The sequence below is a fragment of the Hoplias malabaricus genome, chromosome 12 (assembly GCF_029633855.1).
Source record: "Hoplias malabaricus isolate fHopMal1 chromosome 12, fHopMal1.hap1, whole genome shotgun sequence".
NCBI classification, from domain to species: Eukaryota; Metazoa; Chordata; class Actinopteri; order Characiformes; family Erythrinidae; genus Hoplias; species Hoplias malabaricus.
Window position 1 is genome coordinate 32878133 of NC_089811.1, and position 20899 is coordinate 32899031.

The 20899-nt window shown below is 37.9% G+C and overlaps 2 protein-coding genes across 2 annotated transcripts in view; one reads left to right on the plus strand and one right to left on the minus strand.

Moving 5' to 3' along the window:
- The window catches only part of agps (alkylglycerone phosphate synthase), a 39480-nt gene extending 28254 nt beyond the window's left edge, over window positions 1-11226 (plus strand). The window contains exons 13-20 of the mRNA XM_066686455.1: window positions 297-373; window positions 467-579; window positions 2604-2673; window positions 2773-2834; window positions 3604-3693; window positions 5785-5884; window positions 6026-6083; window positions 9079-11226. Of these exons, the coding sequence (XP_066542552.1) occupies window positions 297-373; window positions 467-579; window positions 2604-2673; window positions 2773-2834; window positions 3604-3693; window positions 5785-5884; window positions 6026-6083; window positions 9079-9200 (692 nt within the window). The 3' untranslated portion in view covers window positions 9201-11226. The remainder of the gene's footprint in view (window positions 1-296; window positions 374-466; window positions 580-2603; window positions 2674-2772; window positions 2835-3603; window positions 3694-5784; window positions 5885-6025; window positions 6084-9078) is intronic.
- A 5894-nt stretch (window positions 11227-17120) lies between these two features.
- The window catches only part of pde11a (phosphodiesterase 11a), a 64454-nt gene continuing 60675 nt past the window's right edge, over window positions 17121-20899 (minus strand). The window contains exons 19-20 of the mRNA XM_066641212.1: window positions 20524-20607; window positions 17121-17411 (exon numbers count right to left, since the gene is read on the minus strand). Of these exons, the coding sequence (XP_066497309.1) occupies window positions 17214-17411; window positions 20524-20607 (282 nt within the window). The 3' untranslated portion in view covers window positions 17121-17213. The remainder of the gene's footprint in view (window positions 17412-20523; window positions 20608-20899) is intronic.

Genomic DNA, 20899 nt, shown 5'->3' on the forward strand with positions numbered 1-20899 from the left:
CAGGGAGATGGATACAACAGCATGGAAAGCATTTCCTCTCAGTGAGAGACTGATTTATGGCCCTCAGCCTTAGAGTATCTGTGTCTCTACTCTCCCCCATTCATTACACTGCTATTGTTCAACCAACGGATCAATCTGCTACTCTAATCCTGTGTGGATAACCTGGGGAAAGAGGCCAGAAATGGGTGGTGAAAATATGACTTTCATTTATCTCATGTGGGATGTAAGGCTACTGAAACCTTTTAATGCACGGTTTAGTTGACACTGTGTTGACATTTTTGAATATATTGTTCCAGGTCATGCACTTAAGCCTCAAGTGTCCTCCATTTTCACATCATTTTTGGATGGACTGAAAAAATTCTACATCACAAAAGTAAGAGAAATTCTCAGTGGAAAAGTTGTGTGTGTATTAACATCACAGAAGAGTTTGTGCTTATAAATATAATTTTATGTTTTATTCTTACAGTTTAAAGGCTTTGATCCTCATCACTTGTGTGTGGCTACTCTGCTATTTGAAGGAGATCGGGAAAAGGTCTTGCAGCATGAGAAACAGGTTTATGACATTGCTGCCAAATTTGGGTAAGGCTCGTTTGGTTTTCTAGAGACTTTTTTTTTTAATCATTTATAAGTTTATGGCAAAAATTAAATGCAAATGTATAAAAGGCTTGGTAGATTAGTCTAGTTGTTACATTCTATGCCATTACATGTTAAGTGTATAGATATTTCTGTTTTTGGTTATAAAGCAGACTGTGACATTTGCTTGTTTAGTGTCATTGCTTATATTTATGAGGCACCGAGACAGTGTAGGGAACACTTGAACAATCAACTTGAATAGCCAATGTTTTATCACTAATACTCAGTACGGAATACGTGTACTAAATCATTCGTACATATTAGTTGTTTATGAAATTGATCAGAACTCACTGCTCGGTCAATTCGGCATTGCTTTGCCTCCTTTATACACCATCCGATGTCTTCAGGGTTTGTTTGGTGGGTCTGTTAAGTTCCTTGGACGGAGTATCTTTATCTGTGTAGAAGGTGTGCATGTGTTTGTGTTTTTTGTTATGTTGCTCTGGTTCTCTTGCTTAAAAAATCTCACCACTCCTCATCAAGAGCCCAGGGAGAGACGAGCTTTCCTAACAAACCTACATGGATGTTGTAAGGGAGTAATAAGCTGCTTTAACACATGAACCATTTCCAGACATTTTCCAAAGTTGCCTTTTCACACATGTAGCATACAGCCAGAGATAATCAGTGTCTGATGCTTTCTCACAGCTGGAAAAGAGATGCATGCTTCAGGCATGGTGCGGTGCCTGTGTGCATGTGCAGGAGGCATGGAATGTATTCTCTGGAGCATTACGAGCTCTGTTCTCAAATGCACTCACTCTAACCTTACCCTGACTTTGTACTAGGGGGCAGGCAGGATAAAGCTCTTCTGGCTGGGTTACCTTGCATATGTGAAATAGGCTGACGTGACATTGTAGACCTGTGCAAGAGCTCTCTGTGTATTAATGTATTAATATGTGCTGTGAGCATCCTGACCAATTATAGGTGTCCTATAGGTGTTCTGAATTAAGATCCAACAAACTTGTATAAACCTTTCCATTGCTACAGTGATCATTTATAGCATTTGATAATAATACATGATACATTTTGATAAACTTATTTTATGTCTTTGTACAGCATACAACAAAATGTTTCCTTCACGTTTTAACCTATCCATGACACACAAACTGTAGAGAGCAGCACCAGGGGAGCAATTGGTGGTAAGGTGCCTTGCACAAGGGCACTTCAGCTGTGGGTGTCGAGGGAGAAGACACCACTTTTCCTTCACTCACTCAACAAATTCTAACAAATTGTGGGGTTAGAACAGGTCCCAAGCCTGCTTCTATATCCATTAGGAATTGTTTCATTGTGGAAGGTTAGGCACCTTTATTCCTTTTTAAAAACATCAAGTTGAATACCTCAGCACTCCCCTTGACTATAGAAGTGGGGTCCAAACTACATCTGCAAAGTCCACAGTCACAACCTCCTGTGAATCTGTGTTGCTTTACAGTCTGCTGTTTCCATAGAGTCCAAGTAACTATTTAACCAGTGTGGATCACTATAGGTCATCAGTGTCACAACCTTTAACCTGAATTGTGATCATCCTAATTCACTCTATCACTCCTCTTCCAGGCGCAAGCTGTTTTCTTTTCATCTTTTCACATTCATCATGGCCTCTTTTCATTGGGGTAGTGATGGATTTGATTGATACTTGAGTGGAATGCTTGTGTGCGCTCATTGGAAAAATGGGAAAATCGATCTGTGATTTCAGCTTTAACGAGGTTATGTTGATTAGTTTGGGTAGCAAATGAATATTTGATTAGATGATGATTTTGATTGATGGAGAGCTGAACCTGAGACCGGATTCACTTTTAGCTCTAGCAGGTGTGTGTGTTTCAGAGAGAAGTACACAGAAAAAAAAATCTCTTGTGTTTGTAGGAGCAATTTGATATTAAAAGGTACTTTTCTATTCAGACCCGGATAAACGGTAGTTAATGGATGGATGGATAGTACCTCTCTAATTGATCTGTGTGTGTATTTATTTATTTGTGATTTAGTGGCCTGGCAGCAGGAGAGGATAATGGGCAGAGAGGATACATGCTGACCTTTGTCATTGCTTACCTGCGGGTACATGTATATTTTTTACAGTTTTTTGTTTTTTTTTTACACTAACTATACGGACAGTGCAGAATGCTGCCATACAGTAACACATTGGTCTTTTTGCAGGATTTGGGCATGGATTACTATGTGATAGGCGAATCATTTGAAACATCAGTGCCTTGGGACAGGTAAGAAGTGTGTATGTGTGTGTGTATATATATATATATATTCTTTTAGTAGGTGTTTTAAATAAATATTATGCTTGCAGGGGAGTACTGTGTCTATGTTGGGGTGGTGGTTTTGTTTGATCAGTCTCAAGCATGGCTTGACATTTTTCTTTTTTTGACACATGCTGCCTACTAATTCAGTTTTTCTTTTTTATAGCCAAGTCAAAGGGTGTTGTGGATTTAGCCAAAATTTATTCATTGCGAACCTGAAAATTTTGGTCACCTACATATAAAAATGACTTATGAAAAATGAAATATGTTCATTGTAAAGTTGGTAATTGGTCCACTATTTATGCTGTGCTTATCAAGAAGTACTGTATTTATTGTTCCTCCCTTTTGTGTTATAAATCATGCTGCATGTTCACACTCCTTGCAGCAGAATGTAATCATTAGTATATTATGAAACATTAAAACATTATTTATATTATCTACTCCGAGGCACCACCATGTTGAGAATGGGCCTCTGTATTTTATACCACAGCCATTTCTAAGTCATGAGAGAAAACACTACACACCTTCATTCCGCTCATTTTACTGTGCCAGTGAAGCATCTGTTACTCTCTGTGACTGATTTTTTTTTCTCTGCACTATGAGAGTTACCCCATACTGATCCTACTCACATTGTTATGGTTAAGCTTATAGTTCATGTCATGAATTTTGCACAGTATATTCAATGGTGGTTTTGAGCCTTGTTTGTGTGTGTTATTGTTGAGTGTTTCATGTTTTATAGAGTTTTGGACCTGTGCCGGAACGTGAAGGAGAGGATAGTGAGAGAGTGTAAAGAGCGAGGGGTACAGTTTCCCCCTCTGTCTACATGCAGGTATGCGCAAACTGTTATTTTGGTTTTTGCTGAAATTTGCTGATTACCTGCGGAAATGCTGCAACACTGACACTAATTCGGCAGATCATGGTTTTTCTCTACCCAAATTCGACAACAAATAGGATTTGATTTGTGTGCAAACTGGTAACCTACAAAGTCTTTGAACACAACTCAGTTCACCTTCACTGTGACCCTGCAAAACAGAGAAAGAGTGTGAGGGCAAGAGAAGTGAGTGGTTTGTACTGGGGGTTGGGGCAGAGGCTGGAAGAACAAGGAGAGTGAAAGAGAGAGTGGAGGGGGAGAAAGAGGGATTGGGTTTGAAGCTTGATTATGCTTCAGCCATTCATTTCCTGTCTGTTCCTGTGCAGCTGTGTGTGATGTGATTGATGTGGCCATTTAACCTCTGGATAAGCCACTGCCCCTGTTGATAACACGCAACACACACACACACACACACACACCCCCCTACCTTAACATGCTTGAAGAGAGATATATCTAGATACATAACATACAGAACACACACATTTACATTTGATTCTTGATTCAAGGAGTGATTCAGAAAGACACAAAGCAAGTTACAGAATTCATAGTTATTAACAGTAATGCCCTGATATGTGATTTCTGGGCTGATACTGATTCTTATCTCATTTTAGAACCCTGCAATAATTTGTATATAAAGTGCAGCTAGAGTACAAATTAAAGATAATTTATTAAACTTTAACTATTATGACAGAGCTAAATCAGACATGACGGTTACTTTGAACTTTTATCATAATTACATAGAAATATTTGAATGAAGTTTGTATTTTAAAATAGTTGATTATGACATAACCTGTCATTCAGTTGGTGTAATGATAATAATAATAAGTTCTGCAGCAGATTAAACTAGCATGAGCTCATCAGCTTTTCTACTGCTGTATTTGGCTTCTCTTGCATTCTGTTTTTAGTTTGAAAAATACAATAAAAGAGTGACACAACTTTGACAGTTTTGTTATTTTTTTTTTTTTTTTTTTACAAGCAATAATTAATAAACACAAATATAAAAAATCTAAAATTAATTGTTAACCTCTTTGTTCGCCTTGAGTGTTTTTTCGCCAATTGCCTCCCAAAACTAGTTGAAGGTTGGTCATTTCACACATTAATAAAATTGCCCCTTCCTGTAAAATAGCTGAATCCTGAAAATGTTGAGCTTAACAGTAAGCAGAACTCTGGCTCGTACAAAAGGTAGGAGTCGCAGACCTGAGTTCTGTTTCCTCAAAGAGTTTTAAAAGTAATTTGAATATATTTTTAGTTAGAAACTGTTTACTGGGTAGTGGAATACCTGGACCTCAGCCCCATGTAGTGGTCTCACCATTTACTCAGAAACATTTGAAAATTAATTCAGAAAAACTACACTGGGCAATTTAAATGATGCAGTAATTTTTTGCTGAGTAATGAACATCGCTTTAGGAGTTTTATTGCCACTTTAATGGCTTAATATGTTGGCGTTATATTTCTGTAATGTCACTGATCGCTGTCGGTCCAGATGGCCTGAGTGTATGAGATGGATACTTTATTAAAGAGCATTATGTGGATGGACGGTGCTAGACTGAACAATGCTGTGTACCATGGCAGTGAGGCTGATGGGTGCTTAATATCACATGTATGTGATGAGATTGAAAGTGACAGGGACCTCCCCAACACTGGCTTCCACACCACACCACACACACACATGCACATGCACATTAATCTTAACATCAGTGCTGGCTGATGGAGCAGAATGGAGCCAGTGTCTGGTAGTGCTTGTAAATATTCTGCTATTAGAGAGGAAATGAGAGTCAGGTGGTGTGACTTTAACCCAATGACATTTCATTTAAACAAAAGTGCAATAGAATTTGCAGTTATGGTGCCAACATTTGATGACTGATAGCTTTAATGCTGATTTTATTTGGTTATTGTTATTTTTTCATGGATAAAAGCTTCTTGTGAATTACAGTATCCAAAAGCAACATGATGTACCATGATGATCACCACATGTTTCTTTCTTTTCTGTCCTTTCATGTTTTTGTTTATCTCTTTCTTTCTAATCTTTCCATCCTTTTTCACCCACAGGGTAACACAGACCTATGATGCTGGTGCCTGTGTGTATTTCTACTTTGCCTTCAACTACAGAGGACTCGGTGATCCAATACATGTCTATGAGCAAGTAGAGGTACATTTCTTTCTTCTTAAAATAACTGCCCAAAACAAGTGGCCCATAGAGCAAGAGTCTTTGATTACATAGTGTCTGTATCTGTGCATATATAGGGTATTTATAAATGTGTTTGCAATGTCTTCTCACTCTTTTGTATAGCATGCAGCCAGAGAGGAGATTCTAGCCAATGGAGGAAGCCTTTCCCATCATCATGGAGGTAATATTTTTCAAAGTTCTGATAATTAGTCATTTGATCTTTATTGGTAAACTGTATAACTGAATAATTATTCATTTGTGTCAGATCAATAAATATGTATTTTTACAGTATTGCATAGACAATGTTGCCAATAAAGAGTTTTAATTAATACATTTATTAATTCATAACTTTGGCAACAGGACATTTAATAATAAAAAATTTAAAAATAATTCCTGTTAAAAAATGAATCACCTGCATTTCTTGCCATATTAATTAATTTATTTACTTAATGTAAACATTTTGAGTTTGTCCATTATTACAGACCTAACAGGATGAGTTTGCTTTGCTAAGTACATAGTGTTTAATAAATTTACTAGGCTAAGTGGGGCAAAAACAAAAGAAATCACTGTAGTCGACTTGGTAAAAAAAAAATTCATATAGTTCACAGAAATGGTCCGGCTTGTTTTAGATGATAGGAATCAAGTTAGGCTTGGCTGGCGTTTCTCATGAAGCTTTGGGACACAGCCACAGAGTCTTTATCTATATAACTATTGCCTGCTGCAAGCCATACATCACTAAAAGCATTAATCACAGCCGTCAGACACATACATATGAGGCTCTCATAGTCAGGCTGCCTCCGCCCTATCAAACTCATGTCTCCAACATGGCGAGGAGAGAAGATGCCAAATGAAAACATCAGTAATAAAAAGCTCCTGGTGAGGTAAAGGAAAATCAGGAGGCTTCAGTAAATAAGATTTTGGTGAATTCCTCACAAAGGACAGGAGGAGAGCATTAAGGTGCTGAAAAAAGGGCAAGAACTAGGAAGAAAGGAGAGTTTAGATCTGGTGTGTTATTGATGCTGTGTGAGTGCTTGTGTGCACAGTTCTGTGTAATTGTGATTAATAGCAGTAGCACAGTGCTATCTGGCTGCCGACAGCCTGCTTTGTCTGCCCACAATCACAGCATGACAAATTGTGTGGTTGTGTGTGTGTGTGTGTGTGTGTGTGCGTGTGTGTGTCTCTAAGAGAGGCAACCAGAGAAAACAGATGTAGTCTGGGCCAATGAGGTGGGAGGGCACACAAGGGAAATACACACTTTACAAACCTGTGTTTACCGCAGGTCAGAACCAGTGAGGAGAGAGAAAGAGCGATACACACATCCTAACCTTTTTTTGTCCATACAATTTCAAAACAGTTTTTTCTTATAGTTCTTATAGTTTTTTTGATGTGTTAACAGTAGCTACAGATGCCTTAACAATATCTCATATACATGTTTCACCAGGTATCTTTTATTGGGAGAGAAATATAAACCTGAAACCAAAAGACAAAATGAAGCCACTTTTATTATCTGACAAAAAAGCATCAATAGTTAGAAGCATAAACAAAGATTTTTTTTTTCCGCTGTAATCTGGGTACTGCATTTGCAAATTTATCCAAAACTATGTAGAGTGTTTTGTGTTTATGTAATTACCAGCAAGCTGGTTCGTTCTCCTTATTGAAAGGTGGCTCTTCCCATGTAAACGGACTTTACTCTTCAGCTTCTGTTCTCATTTGTTAAAAAAAAAGAAATTCCACAGACCTGTGCAGTCCATAAAGCCCAGTTTGTCATTCTGTTTGTAATTCTAACTGACAGTATATATAAAATTGTAACTAAAAAACATTAGACATATTTAAAATATAATCATAAAGAGGGATGGAGAGAGAGTTCAACAACACACATCCACTTCTCTCTTGCTCTCGCTCTTCTGACTATGCATTTTTTGTGCACGTCTCAGCTATGTCGTCATAGCTTTAAGAGATAGTAACGAGAGAGAGAGAGAATTGTAAGAAAGTGACATGATAGATGTGTAAATTATCTCCGTGATGGAGGCAATGATGCAGCCCCAGTACCTTCTGTTTCTTCTTTTCTCCCTGAGGAACAAGGGAATGAGATGGCCAGGGCCACAGAGAGAAGGAGTGGGAGAGAAATGAAGGGAGGAAGTAGTAGATAAAGCAGGTTACTTTGTTTCTGCTTGGAAGACTCTGATTGGTTGAGTGGAACAGCAGTCTGTCTTATTGTGTTGAGGTGTCAGTGTACATTTGCATATGTATGAATATGTATGAGTGTCTGGGTTTAGACATTGCCAGTAGCGTGTGTCCCTGTCCTTTCAAATAAAGGAGTGTCAGGTGAGGTGAGGGTCAGTAATGAGTCAGTAATATTGTACAAACCTGAAAAATCAGAGTTCCAAAGTCAGGTGTTAGGTCATTATGGAGTCCTTAGTATTAATAACACAAATATGGCTTATTAAATTCCATTTCAGTGGGCTGAGCATGTGAATATCTGAAAGGCCTCAAATATAAAATCAGCAGAGATAAAGATGTGATGACTAAAGCTGTTAACTCACTTGTGTAATTGAAAGACATGCCCTTCACTTTGGTTTGACTAGTTCTGTTTAGAGAACTCTTCTGATGCTAACAATCTTAAGATTCATCAACTCCAGGGAGGGCAGTGTATCTTGTGAATCACTAAATGCTGTAATTTTGTCCCATGGTAGGGGCGTGTGTGTGCGAGTGTTAGTGAGTGATGGGACCTTGTCTTGCTGAGAGACGTTGTGATGCATGCACAGTGGCTGTGAAGGAGCTAAGATAAAGGCAGAAAAGAGAGAGCATGAGCAAGACGTGCAAAGGCGCAGACAGTCAAAGAGAGACCCAGATAGAAAGCATATATGGGTGGGAGGGTGTCAGAGCGTGGCGAGCTTCCCTCCATAGGGAACACTGGCAGCTTAATGAGTTTGATAGTCTGCTGCTCTCCATAAATCACACCATGTAAAACATCTCGCAGCATTTTAGCAGTGTTCTACCGGATCCAGCAGAGCTCCAGCCCCCCATAAACACATCCATCAAACCCTGCTTACTCTCACTCCCTTAAGATTGATGTGCCACACTACTGACAGCCACCCAGCCATGCTGACATTCTCTCTCTCTCTCTCTCTCTCTCTCTCTCTCTCTCTCTCTCTCTCTCTCTCTCTCTCTCTCAGTGGGTAAGCTGAGGAAGGAGTGGATGAAGGAGGCTATATCTACCGTGGGACTGGGTATGCTCAAGTCCGTGAAAGAGTATGTGGACCCCCAAAACATTTTTGGAAACCGGAACCTCTTGTAATTCAACCCTGTAAAACAGAACATTTTACTAATTGTTTTTCTAATCACATGTACACATTGGAATAACTGGATTAAGGCCTAATTCATGCTGATTTCTCCATATATATATATATATATAAAAAAAAGAAAACAAGCACTTGCTTATTTGTCATTTATAACATCTGATTCTTGTCCAATACTGTACTGTAACTCTTCAAAAGAGCAGATATATTCCAGTCCTCTCTGATCATCCCACTCCTGTTCTCTTGATATGCTGTTTCGTGTACAGTGAAGTAAGCATGGAGTTCAGAGGAATCAGATTTTTTTAATAACACTTATTTCTATTTGACTACCAGAGGAGGAGTTGTCTTTTTTCACATCACAGGGGTCTAGTCATGCCACTTGACTAAGAAAATGTTCTTGTATGAAGATAATTGCCCATATCAGTCATTGAAACCACTGTTTAAATTCTCACTGGTCTTGCCAACGTTGATTTGAGTTGTCTTTTGATATAGTAAACGTAAGGATAATCCTCTATAGTTTGTGTGAAACACTACTATGGTGTTGACTGAACTGCGCTTTCTAAAGCTGTGTGCCTTTTCTTGCTGTATGTGTGGGTGTCTGCCCTGCCTTGTTTTGCCTCACTTTTTCTTTTTTTTAAAAGAGTGACTGCAGTACGTTCACTGTCCCTCCCGAAAGGTCCTTTGTATCTGCCAGTGTCTCTTTACACTTTTGCCTTCTGAACTGTTTCTGTCAGGGTTTCACATTTTATCTAAAGCCCCTCAATACTTTTTAAATGTTTTTCTAAAGCTGCCTCTGCTCAGTGCACTGAAGGAAACACATGTACAAAATTAAAACCCACTCCCTGCTCCTGCAGGCGAAGAGAAACTGCCCGGGGATGGTGAAGTAATATCTCACAACCTCTCATTCCTCTCCTTTCTTCATTACCAGCTTTATCAGAACATGATGTCTTTGGATGGAGTTGACTGGGTCTGGTTTGTTAAAGTTTTTACTGTAAGGAAATGGGACTGCTTTCCTGTTCCTACCAAAGACACTCAGCTTCTCAGATCTATCCATCAGAGGCCAAATTACTTTGACTGTATGCATATATACATACACCTGTAAATTGTGTATATAAGAAAGACATTCATATGGATGTTAATATATTTAATATCTGACCATCCAAGTTTCCTCATAATATATATATAATTTTTTTTAAGTTTTGATTCATTTTCAACATGACATATGCAAAAAGCCAGAGGCAATTTTGACGTGTTTCTCAGACATGTCAATATTAGTGACTGTTACTTCATGAAATGCTAACGTTCACCCATGCTCATGAAGATCAGCCTGGCTGTGGACGCTAAGTGAATGGTCATTCCTCTTTGAAAAGGTGCCTGTGTGTTTTCCCTAAAGCAACAAGAATCCCTAATGTTTAAGTCTTGTGTTTCTGTAAGAGTCGGTTATGATTAATTAGAATTTAGAATCTAGTTTAGTGATCCCTTCAGTCCTGTCTTTTGATTAAGCCTTTAATTAACCCATACACCGAACCTAAGCCTTTCTAAACCATGGTATACTTCTGTACGGTGCTAGAGTAAGATGCAATGTTGCTGATGTCAAGATTCTGTTTTATTTTTCTTATATAATCTCAGCATTGAACACCACAGTAATTTAATCATGCATCCTGTGATGATTTGTTGATACGACACTCACGTTATAGATATCCTCAGAGTGGTGACCTGGCCCTCTGATCTACAGCACTTGTCAAAAAAGACACTGCTCAGTGTGTAAAGCTTTATGAAAGTCCCCTCTCTGTCAACGTATCAGGCTTTTCTCAGTGAATCACTGAATGAAGAAAATGTTGGGGCTAATCGCTTGGTATCCATTTTCTGAACAGTTTAATTCACTACAGACTGCCTACACTGTCTCACCAAAAAAAACTTACAAATGTTTTGAATGCTCCATTTGTCTTTCTGCAATTTCCTTGGTAACTTGTTTAACATCAAATACATTTTGTCAATGCTGTTTGTGCAATAAATTAACATATAAAAAGCAATGCAGTCATGCAAATTCATATTTTGTGTGATGAGTATTGGCACCTGCAACATTTATTGAGTCTAGTATGATTTAGCTTCACACAGTGTAGATGATTTAAAGCTGAGATGACGGTGACAGTGAATCCTCACAATATCACACAAAACTCCAGGTATTACTGACTCTTGCTTCTCCCACACTTGTGTTACACCCTCAACCCATTCCTATCTCTCTACAAATACAGCATCATCTTGATGACTACACCTTTAGGCTGTTGACCGTATACATTCATGTGGAACACAGCTGTTAGTGTTGATTAAAGGGGACGTCTAATATTGTGGGGAAACGCAATTCCTTTCACAATATCTCATGTTAAGGCTTTTTTTTGGAGCTGTAGAACCTTCAGTACATTCTCAGTGGGATCCTGGATGGCTCGCCCCAACATACTTTCATCATATAGAAGGTGAGGTGTGTACCAAATGGCCCTATACTGAATTCCCTACATTGCTAACTATGTAGTGAATAGGGCACTGATTAATTTTGGGCACAAACCTGTATGGAAACTCAGAGCCGCCATAGCCGTGTAGAGAGCAGCGAGCAATCTGCACAGTACAACTTCCATAAACTGCACCTAATATATACTATCTGAAGGGAGAAAATGTATAGAATTTTATATGAATAGTGATAAAGCTTGTCTCTCTTCAAAATGTATGAGAGGGCGGCTCAATGGCAATTTTTATTATTATTTTTTTTTGATCACAGCTGATTGTTGTGTTATTCGCTGTAGAGGCAAAGTAACTTTATTAAAGAAGGCTTTAATGATGAACTCCTGGATAAAGCTCCCCCCCAAATAAGGTACAGTATGTAGATAAAGAGAAAGCTTTATGAATCTAGTAGTTACTGGTGGTACTTCTACATGAGGTGACCACAGAAATAAAACTCTTCAATGTTTGATGACACTGTCAAATTAGATTCATGATCGTACAGTGCAGTGTGCCAATGGTCTAGATGTGTAGCTCTTAATTTGTCCAGTGAACAAGTCACTTTATCACCCCCCTCCCCCCACTTCTTATTAAACTTTTATTTAAAAATTAATAAAAACATATCCACACCCACTGATTCAGAGATGAAACATTCCATTCTTCTATTCAAGTTTTAAATTTGCACTAAACCTTGTGTCCACATGGGGTCAATGTTGAGTTGAGCAGGAACTGATATCCTGGAGAGGCACAACAAATTAACCCTCACAAGCTCGTTTATCAGCACAAGAACAGTTTACTAGCAGCACGTTTATTTGAATTGAACAGTTCACATTTCCAAATAACATGCTTCAAACAAACCTCCATTTTCCGCTGACCTTTAAAATAATAAAAAAGTGGTAAACCAAGAGAATGTGAGGAATCCAGACTGAGCAGTTTTAACAGAATAATAATAATAATAATAATAATGCTGGTCACTCAAAAAACAGAGGTCATGTTAAATATAATAAAAGTACAGAACTGAATTGAGAGCATTTTCTCCACTATGGTGCAATATTATTACCCATGCACGCACATTAAATTAAAAGGCTTTGTGATGAATTTACTCATACATCTCCTTATTAGAGGTAATTATTTTTCAGTTGCTACATCTAGAGCAGGTATTTCTTCATGCAGTTAAATCTGTTCCTTTATCAATTAGCTTGAAATATCCTATTTCCCTTCAAGCAGGAAGACCATGCAACATCTAGCACTGCGATGCTTCAGTCTTCACTTTCACAATGCCACAACACAATTTAAAACTGCAACCAGATATAGAAAAACATACAGCGAGAGGTCAGAGAAGGCAGTTATGCACAAAGGAAATTAGTGTTTTCAATGGCTGTGATTGAAAATAGGTATAAAACATTTTCAAATTCTTCAGCAGGAATCAATGTCTAGTGTTGTGTTTTATATTTTACGTGTCTTTTTCTCTGTGGACATTTGATGTTTCATAAAACGTAGGTTGAGGGGTGAAGTAAATGCACACCTTTGTTGTCCTTAATTATCGTTTTAAACAATTTATAATTTATGTATTACTTATTATCCTCTGTAAAAGGCAAGTCATTTTTACAATTTTCAAATCAGTTGAGTTCCTGTGGATCTGAACGTATTGCTTAACATTTAAAAGTATATTTTCAATAATATCTCTCTAATTACTTTAAAAACTAGGTTGATTTGTATTTTAGTGAGGAGCATTACTGCCTATTTGTCACATCCTTGTCAAATCTTTGCTTAATGTTAAATCATTTATTTTTATATATTAAAATACGCCTGAAACTAGCAGAATGCTGTTTTTTAAGGCAGTATTCTAAGGGAGGAAGGTGCCTGAAATGTCATGTCATGTCTGAAATGAATGTTTGTATAAACACTGCCTGTTTTCTGCTCCAATATCGTCAACGTTGTAATTATTTTGGCGAGCACTATAGGTGTACCTGTGTCCTGATAAATTGTTAAATGTTTAAATATATCTGCATTTAAAGACTGTCTCTAATGCAACTCAGTTACAAACACCTTAATTTCAAAATACTGCCTTCTAAGGCACTGACCTTTGAGACCGCTTCCTTGATTCAGACACAGCCATTAAGCAGGATTCTAAATATGGTTCAGCACTTAACTACAAACCTGCTCCAGAAAGTCAGGACATTTTGTTAAATGCAATAAAACCAAGAATCTGTTACTTGTTCATGCGTTTAAAGCTTTAGTTGTCTGACAAAAGCACAAAGAAAAGATTTCCAATGATTTCATTGAGCCACGTCGTCTACATTTTTAATATAAACACATTTAGAAGTTGATGCCTGCAACACACTCCAAAAATGTTGGGACAGAGGCATTCTATAACAATGTGTTACATCATCTTTAATCTTAATTATACTGTTTAATCAAATGATACCAATTGTTAATGTTGGTAAAGGGGAAATCTTGCATATTTTGAAATAATAGAAGACATAAGCTACTCAACACTGACCGATTCTCTTCTTCATGATGCACTATAGGAGACTGATGTGGACTGCAGGCAGATCAGTCAAAAACACACTCTGTGACAATGAAAGCCATGTTGTGGTAGCACATACGGACCTGACATTGTCTTTCTGAAATAACCATTGACTTCTCAGGAAAACATTATTTTGATGTTTGCCTACACCTTATCTAAGTCACTGATGCACCCCAATACCATGTTGGCTTCTGCACTTATCGCTGATAACAGTATGGATGGTGCATTTCATTAGCACAGAAACATTTTCACTTTCATTTTTTATTTTTAATGAAAACAAGCTGAAACATGGACTCCTCTGACCACAGCAGTTTGTACTGTCTACTGGAACATCTGAGATGGTAAGTGTTTCTTATGCAGTGCCATCTGAGGCTCAAGCTCATGCAACATTAATGTCCAGCCTTATTCTACATGGTCTGGTATTTTTTTATCATTTTCTCATGATGTTTGTCATTGTGATGAGCAATTATCTATTTTTTTTTTCGTGCATGCAAAGATTGAGCCAGTGATAAATGCTTCTTTTCCATCATTTATATTCACCCACTTACAGTGTAATAATTCAGAAGTGTGACATGAATTTTCTTTAAACCCTCTCCCAACTTCTAAAGTGTGTTGCAAGCATGAAATTAAACATTTGTTTATATTTATAAACACAGTAAAGCTGGTCAGTGAAAATACTGGAAATCTGTTCTTTGTACATGAGTCAGTTAAATACAGGTTCAAGAGAATTACAAAAAATATATATCATAGAGTCTTAATTTTATCGTATTTTACAAAATGTCCCAACTTTTCTGGAAATGTGGTTCATATAATTTCTGTATACCTTTCCACCCCTGCATTAGTTTCATATTTAAGTGATAGTTCCAGTTATCAAATCATTACAAGTTCTATAAGACTGGTTGATAGTTTAAACACATAAATCTGTAAAAAAAAAAACATGAACAGACAAAAGGTTTTCAGCTCACTGGGCATTCAGTGGGGATGAAGGGCAGCAGAGAGGCTTTACACAGCAGATAGCGGTCATGAATTTTAAAGATCAGTTCATTGGCCTGTACATATTCTTGGTTAGTCTGGGTTGTTGGGTTGAGCTCAAATTATGTGCTTAATACTATATTCCTTTCTTTGAGATTAATAAGGAATGGGGTGATGTTAAATGCAGACGTAACAAGTACTTTAGAGTAAATCCCCCCTCCTCTCAGACAGCAGCACTGCTAGTTCTATGGTGTATGTTGAGGAAGAAGCTGCAAAACTGTTAAACAACTCCATTGCTAGGGATCTAGTTGTAATACAGAGAGTTAAAGTACCTTCATACTAAATGAACAAACTATGTAAACAATGCTGATAGATAGGGTGACCAGATCTGAGTTGGTGAAAAAGAGGACACGTCTCGCCCCTCGCTGCCGTTGTATGCTTAGCTGAACCTATGTGTGCTTTTAGGTCCTTTACACCTTTATTTACTACACAAAACATGGGAATTTCTTTTTAATTCATCCAAGAACTTACATTTACGTTTCGCCATAGCTGCTCGAGATGAGGGTAGGTACCTGAGCTTTGTCTGACGTAAACAAGAACTACTGACGTGCAGACTGACCAATTAAATGTTTACAGAGAAGGTTATCGACCAATAACTGTAGTTCTACAGTCAGACCGTCCAATCAGAAGATTTTAGGCTACTTCACCACGCCCCCTTCTCACTCAAGCGAACTAATCGGAGTAGGGGAGGGCGGGACTAGTTTGTGAACAAAACTTCTCGAAGTTCTATGTAAGCTCTAGAAAAACAAAATACCGGACATTTGTGAAATTCCGCCCGGACATTTTTTTAAGTCTAAAAAAGAGGACATGTCGGGATAAATGAGGACGTCTGGTCACCCTATGCTAGATCACTTTGTTTGATTTAAAAATACATTTGTGTCTAAGATAAATTTATCTGTGTTTTGGTAAACTTTACAAAGGCACATGTACTTTCTGTGTCAGGTTGGGCTCATAACAACAACACAGCTGCAGTTTATCCTAAACTAAACGCACAGGCTTAAAAACTTATATTTGGATCATTTCTACTAAGGTAAGATATGAATATAGAAGAGTGAGCTAATGTACATGTTTTAAAGTAATGGATGGACCTACTAGCAGTAGGCCTGGGTGTAATTAATGGAGCCAAAACAGGCACAAGCAGCAACATCACAAATCCAGAGGGAGTTTAAGACATCATACCGGCTGCACAAATCCTAATGTAACACAACATAGGTTCTAGATAATTATGAAGCTGGAAGAGGACTGCATGCATCCTTCATGAATGATTTTTAACCAAGGCACAAAGAGCAGCACTGTATTTGCATTGCAAGCATTACCACGAGCCTTGAAGCTCAGCAAACCCCTGATCCTGTAATAATTACATCAGATGCAAAAAAACAGAGCCAAAACAGACATCAAAACTCATACTATGCAGTAATCTCATATCTCATTACCTCAAATTAAATATGTACAACAGAAATCAGAGGAAGCCCCCTACATACGCACACCTGATAAGGTTTTCATTAAAAATGATCATAGCAACATTAAGAAATTGCGTTTACAATACACTTGTTTAAACAGTGGCAATGCTCAATTCTTGCCATCCCTGCTGGAGCTAGGTAACACAACAGGCCAGCTCATACAAAGTAGCGTCTATATTTGCATCCTAACTCTAAAGACACTGTCTCTTCCTGAGTATAGAATACACCTCAGCCAATCCTCTGAGTAGAGAAAACCAGTGCTAGCTAAACGTGCACAAATTGCACTGCAGCCAAACGGAAAGGGTCAGTCACAGCTGCCTGAAAGATCTCCCCGCATCGTGGAGAGAGTTCCTACATGCACCCTGGAGCGGGTGCTGTTGGGTCAAAGCCCCCTCATTGCTCCAGTGGCTAGAAGCTCCCATCAGAGCCTGAACACCCCACATGCACAGCACTGATGTTGGGTTACGTGTCAGAGGGCAAAGGCAGTGGGGCCGGAGCTAACTGGCTGATTTTGTGGCATCAATCTCATTAGAGCCCAAACAGGTGCAGCCACTCGCACTGTCACCATCACAGGCATCAGGGTTCAACAGTTCTTGGCTTCGCTGCCGCTTCTGATGGAGCTCATCCCACTTAATGCGGTTGGCTTGGATCATGTCAACCATCGGCTGCAGTTTAGGGTTCAGTCTGGCAAGAGTCTGGAGAAAAGAAAACAACAATAGAAGAGAAAATTGAGTACTTACACAACATTTGATATATCTTTAATTCCCAAGAGGTATTTTGAGGTATTACAGTGAACATGCTTTTTGTAGTATGTGCCTAAACTATGTATATGATAAACATATAGAGGTGATCTGTATATTAATATTGGCCTTCTGTTGGACTGTTATTTACTCCCACGGCCAGAAGTAGTGAGGATTTGCTCCACATTCATTCCTTATATTTATGATTTTTCTTCTTCTATATTTCTGTACTTTGCATTTACTGTTTCTTTAGAGCCCTTTCTGCATATATGATATTTTCTATATATTTAATCCTAACCCGAACATTCAGTTATAAATATTTTTCAGATCAATTGATTTATTTTTTTGCCTGATCTCAAGTGTTTTGAGTACTTTGTAGAAACATGTATTGTGACTCTCTTGTACTGTGTGGGGGTAATACACAGTGATACACCGTCTGACGCAGCTATTCCTTCACATGATGTCAGTTAGCGAGACGTGCAGCTACAAGCATGGCATATTGGCATTCCACAGTAATCCAACAATCCAACAGTTACACAACCAAGGGGAGAGAGAGAGAGAGAGAGAGAGAGAGAGAGAGAGAGACAAAAACAAGAAGGGATATGGGGACAGGGATATTTATGCTTTGAAGTCAGAGTTTATGTAACATTAGATTAATATTCTGCACAGCAGCACCAGCAGTACCAAGGGAGGAGAGAAGGGTGAGAGAGAGAGAGAATCAGAGATTTTCTTCCACCCACTCTCCAAATCCCCACTATGTTTCTGATGCTTCCAAACTTGCAACCCCCCCCCCCCCCCCCCCGCCACCACACACACAGACACACAGTTTAAATTGCCCCAGTCTAGGTGGATGGACAACATCATCTCCATTTTTCAACCCTTGTTTATACAAAACTGAGTTTAGCTCAAAAGACATATAAGGAATTTTAAAAACAAATATGCAGGTCCAGATGGCACAGAAACTAAGTAACACTATCACATTGAAACCAGCATTAAATAGATCATATTTCAAAGAAGAAAAAGGAAAAAATACTATTCAATCCATATTGTAGGAAGTGCCACAGAACATAACTGATAAAAGTAGCCAGAGACGGAGAAAAACGACAGCTAAGCAATTTATCTACTTTAACTACTGCTCCTTAGTTGAATTTTGCACAGTATTTTGCAAAGTAATCAGTGACATTTCTGTTTTGGGAGTGGGGTTTGGTGAAGGAGTAAAATTTGTTTTAAAAAAAAAAACAGCATCATTGCAAATGTCATGTTGAGATACTTTTTATTTTTGGAGAGAAGCACAGCTGGAACATTCAAAACTGCTCACTCAAAAGACAGCATCAATATAAAACAAAAACAACCCCAAAGCCATTTATTGCCACACTAATTTAAAATGCACAGGACCTGCACAGTGAGAGTGAGAAGGGGTTAAATATGTAACTCACTATGAGTATGAGCTTCTTTCACACTGTGGATAATTAATCAAGTCCAATTAGATGATTTACTGCAGCCCCCTGAGAAACTCATCCTGAAAACTGATACCCAGTACCAACCACAGTGACAAATAACACACCTCAGTACTGATACTTCTTCAGAGGACAGTGAAGAAATCTAACAATTGTTTTAACCAGTTAAATGTATATTGAAGTTACGTAATTGTATAACTTTGGGACTAGGACAAACTCCTCCCCTCAGCCCTATATATAAATTAATAAATAAATACATATCTATCCAATGGGGGCTTTGGGTTTAGACGCATACCAAAACTGCCCTAAACCTATATCTGACTTCCCTTACCCATTTCAGTCATTACGGATGTGGTGTGTACGAGCCAGTTATAGCTGGTTTGTTCACATGCATAAGTTTTAAATTATGGTTTCTTCATTTTCTAAGTGGAAATAAATGAACTCAACCTCTGCAGGGAATATAATATAGCATTTCTTAGCAGTTTTTGACTATGAAAATTAAAATTGTTACGTCATTTGGCCAGGGAAACCCAAACATTTGCATACAACTGCAATAAGTAAACCATACTTATTGGTAGCGTAGCATGCTAATAAATACCTTTCACTGAAAAAAACTCACTCATATTCACTTCTACTTTCAGAGGCTTATGTCCTCCCAAAAAACAGACAGTAACTGCATACACCACTATGAATATATGTTAAGACACTTGTAATAAAGCAACTTTGTTTCTGAGGTATCTGTGTTTTTTTCTTTTCTTTTGGGTCTTCATTTCTTGTGGACCTATATGACGGTTAAATTGGAAGCGGGGCTGTATTCCTCAATGCTTACGGCAGAGGGCGCCATTGTTTTTAGGAAAGTTGGATTTCTGCAGTCGTGTGACTTCCCGTTTCCCCCTCAAGGCACATCACAGCTAAAATACTGATGCCAGTGTCTACTACACACATATATAAAATCACACACACACACCATATGAAAAGCTAATTCAGTTTGAATGACAATAAATATTTTGTTTTGCATTATGTTGTGTGTTTTAGGTTCATGTGAAAGGATGTTTGGCAATGCACTTCTCTCTATGACAGTGTCTTTCACTACAGCAACATATTTTCATGGGCAAGAATTCAACACTAAACCATTCTATGATTGTGGTGACCACATTTAAAAGATCCCATAGCCAGGTCCCATAGCCTCACGTGCATTTGTCTTTAATGAAGTAGAATTATTAATACTGATGTAATAAATAATTGTGCAAACAGCTGATTATTTGGATGTTTAAGTATTCATAATATTTTTAAAAATCATATATACTGGACTGAAAAATACACACCATGTACAAAACATGGTTGTGTCCAACTGGCTTTATTTCTTGCTTTAAGACAGACCAGCAGAGCAATTTAAAATATACATTAATCATGCAGACTACCCACTAATAATTGTTGATTCATTGAGAATGTAATATGATCGATTTAAAAAGGTAATTACATTAATTTATGCTGAATTTGACACCATTAAGACTTCAGCCACCACAACTTTCAAAAATCATCATTCATTTTTAATACAAGTCAATTTTCAAACTGAACACAATTTGTGGTGCCTTGTTGGAATCAATTACCTCATACAGTGGAGAACAGATACCGTCAATCCATTCCAACTGCAAACTTGGTAACTCATCCTTCCGGTTCCGGTCAAAGATAGCCTGGAAAACATTATAAGTGGACATAAACATTTTCATCCCTTATGTCAGAGGAGTGTTTGGGGTAATTTCTCAGTTCTAGATACAAATATTAAATGTCTAAAACTGGTTAAAAAATAAAAAAAATATAAAAAAAATTAAAAAACACTTGCTCTCAAATGATCACAATGAACAATGGTCACCCAAAACTGCAGAGTGTAAGCCCAACCAAGCTCAGAACATACACAGGAAATACAGGAATTCTTTGATATGCAGAATATCTTTGTGAGTTCAGGTGCAAAAAAAAAAAAAAACC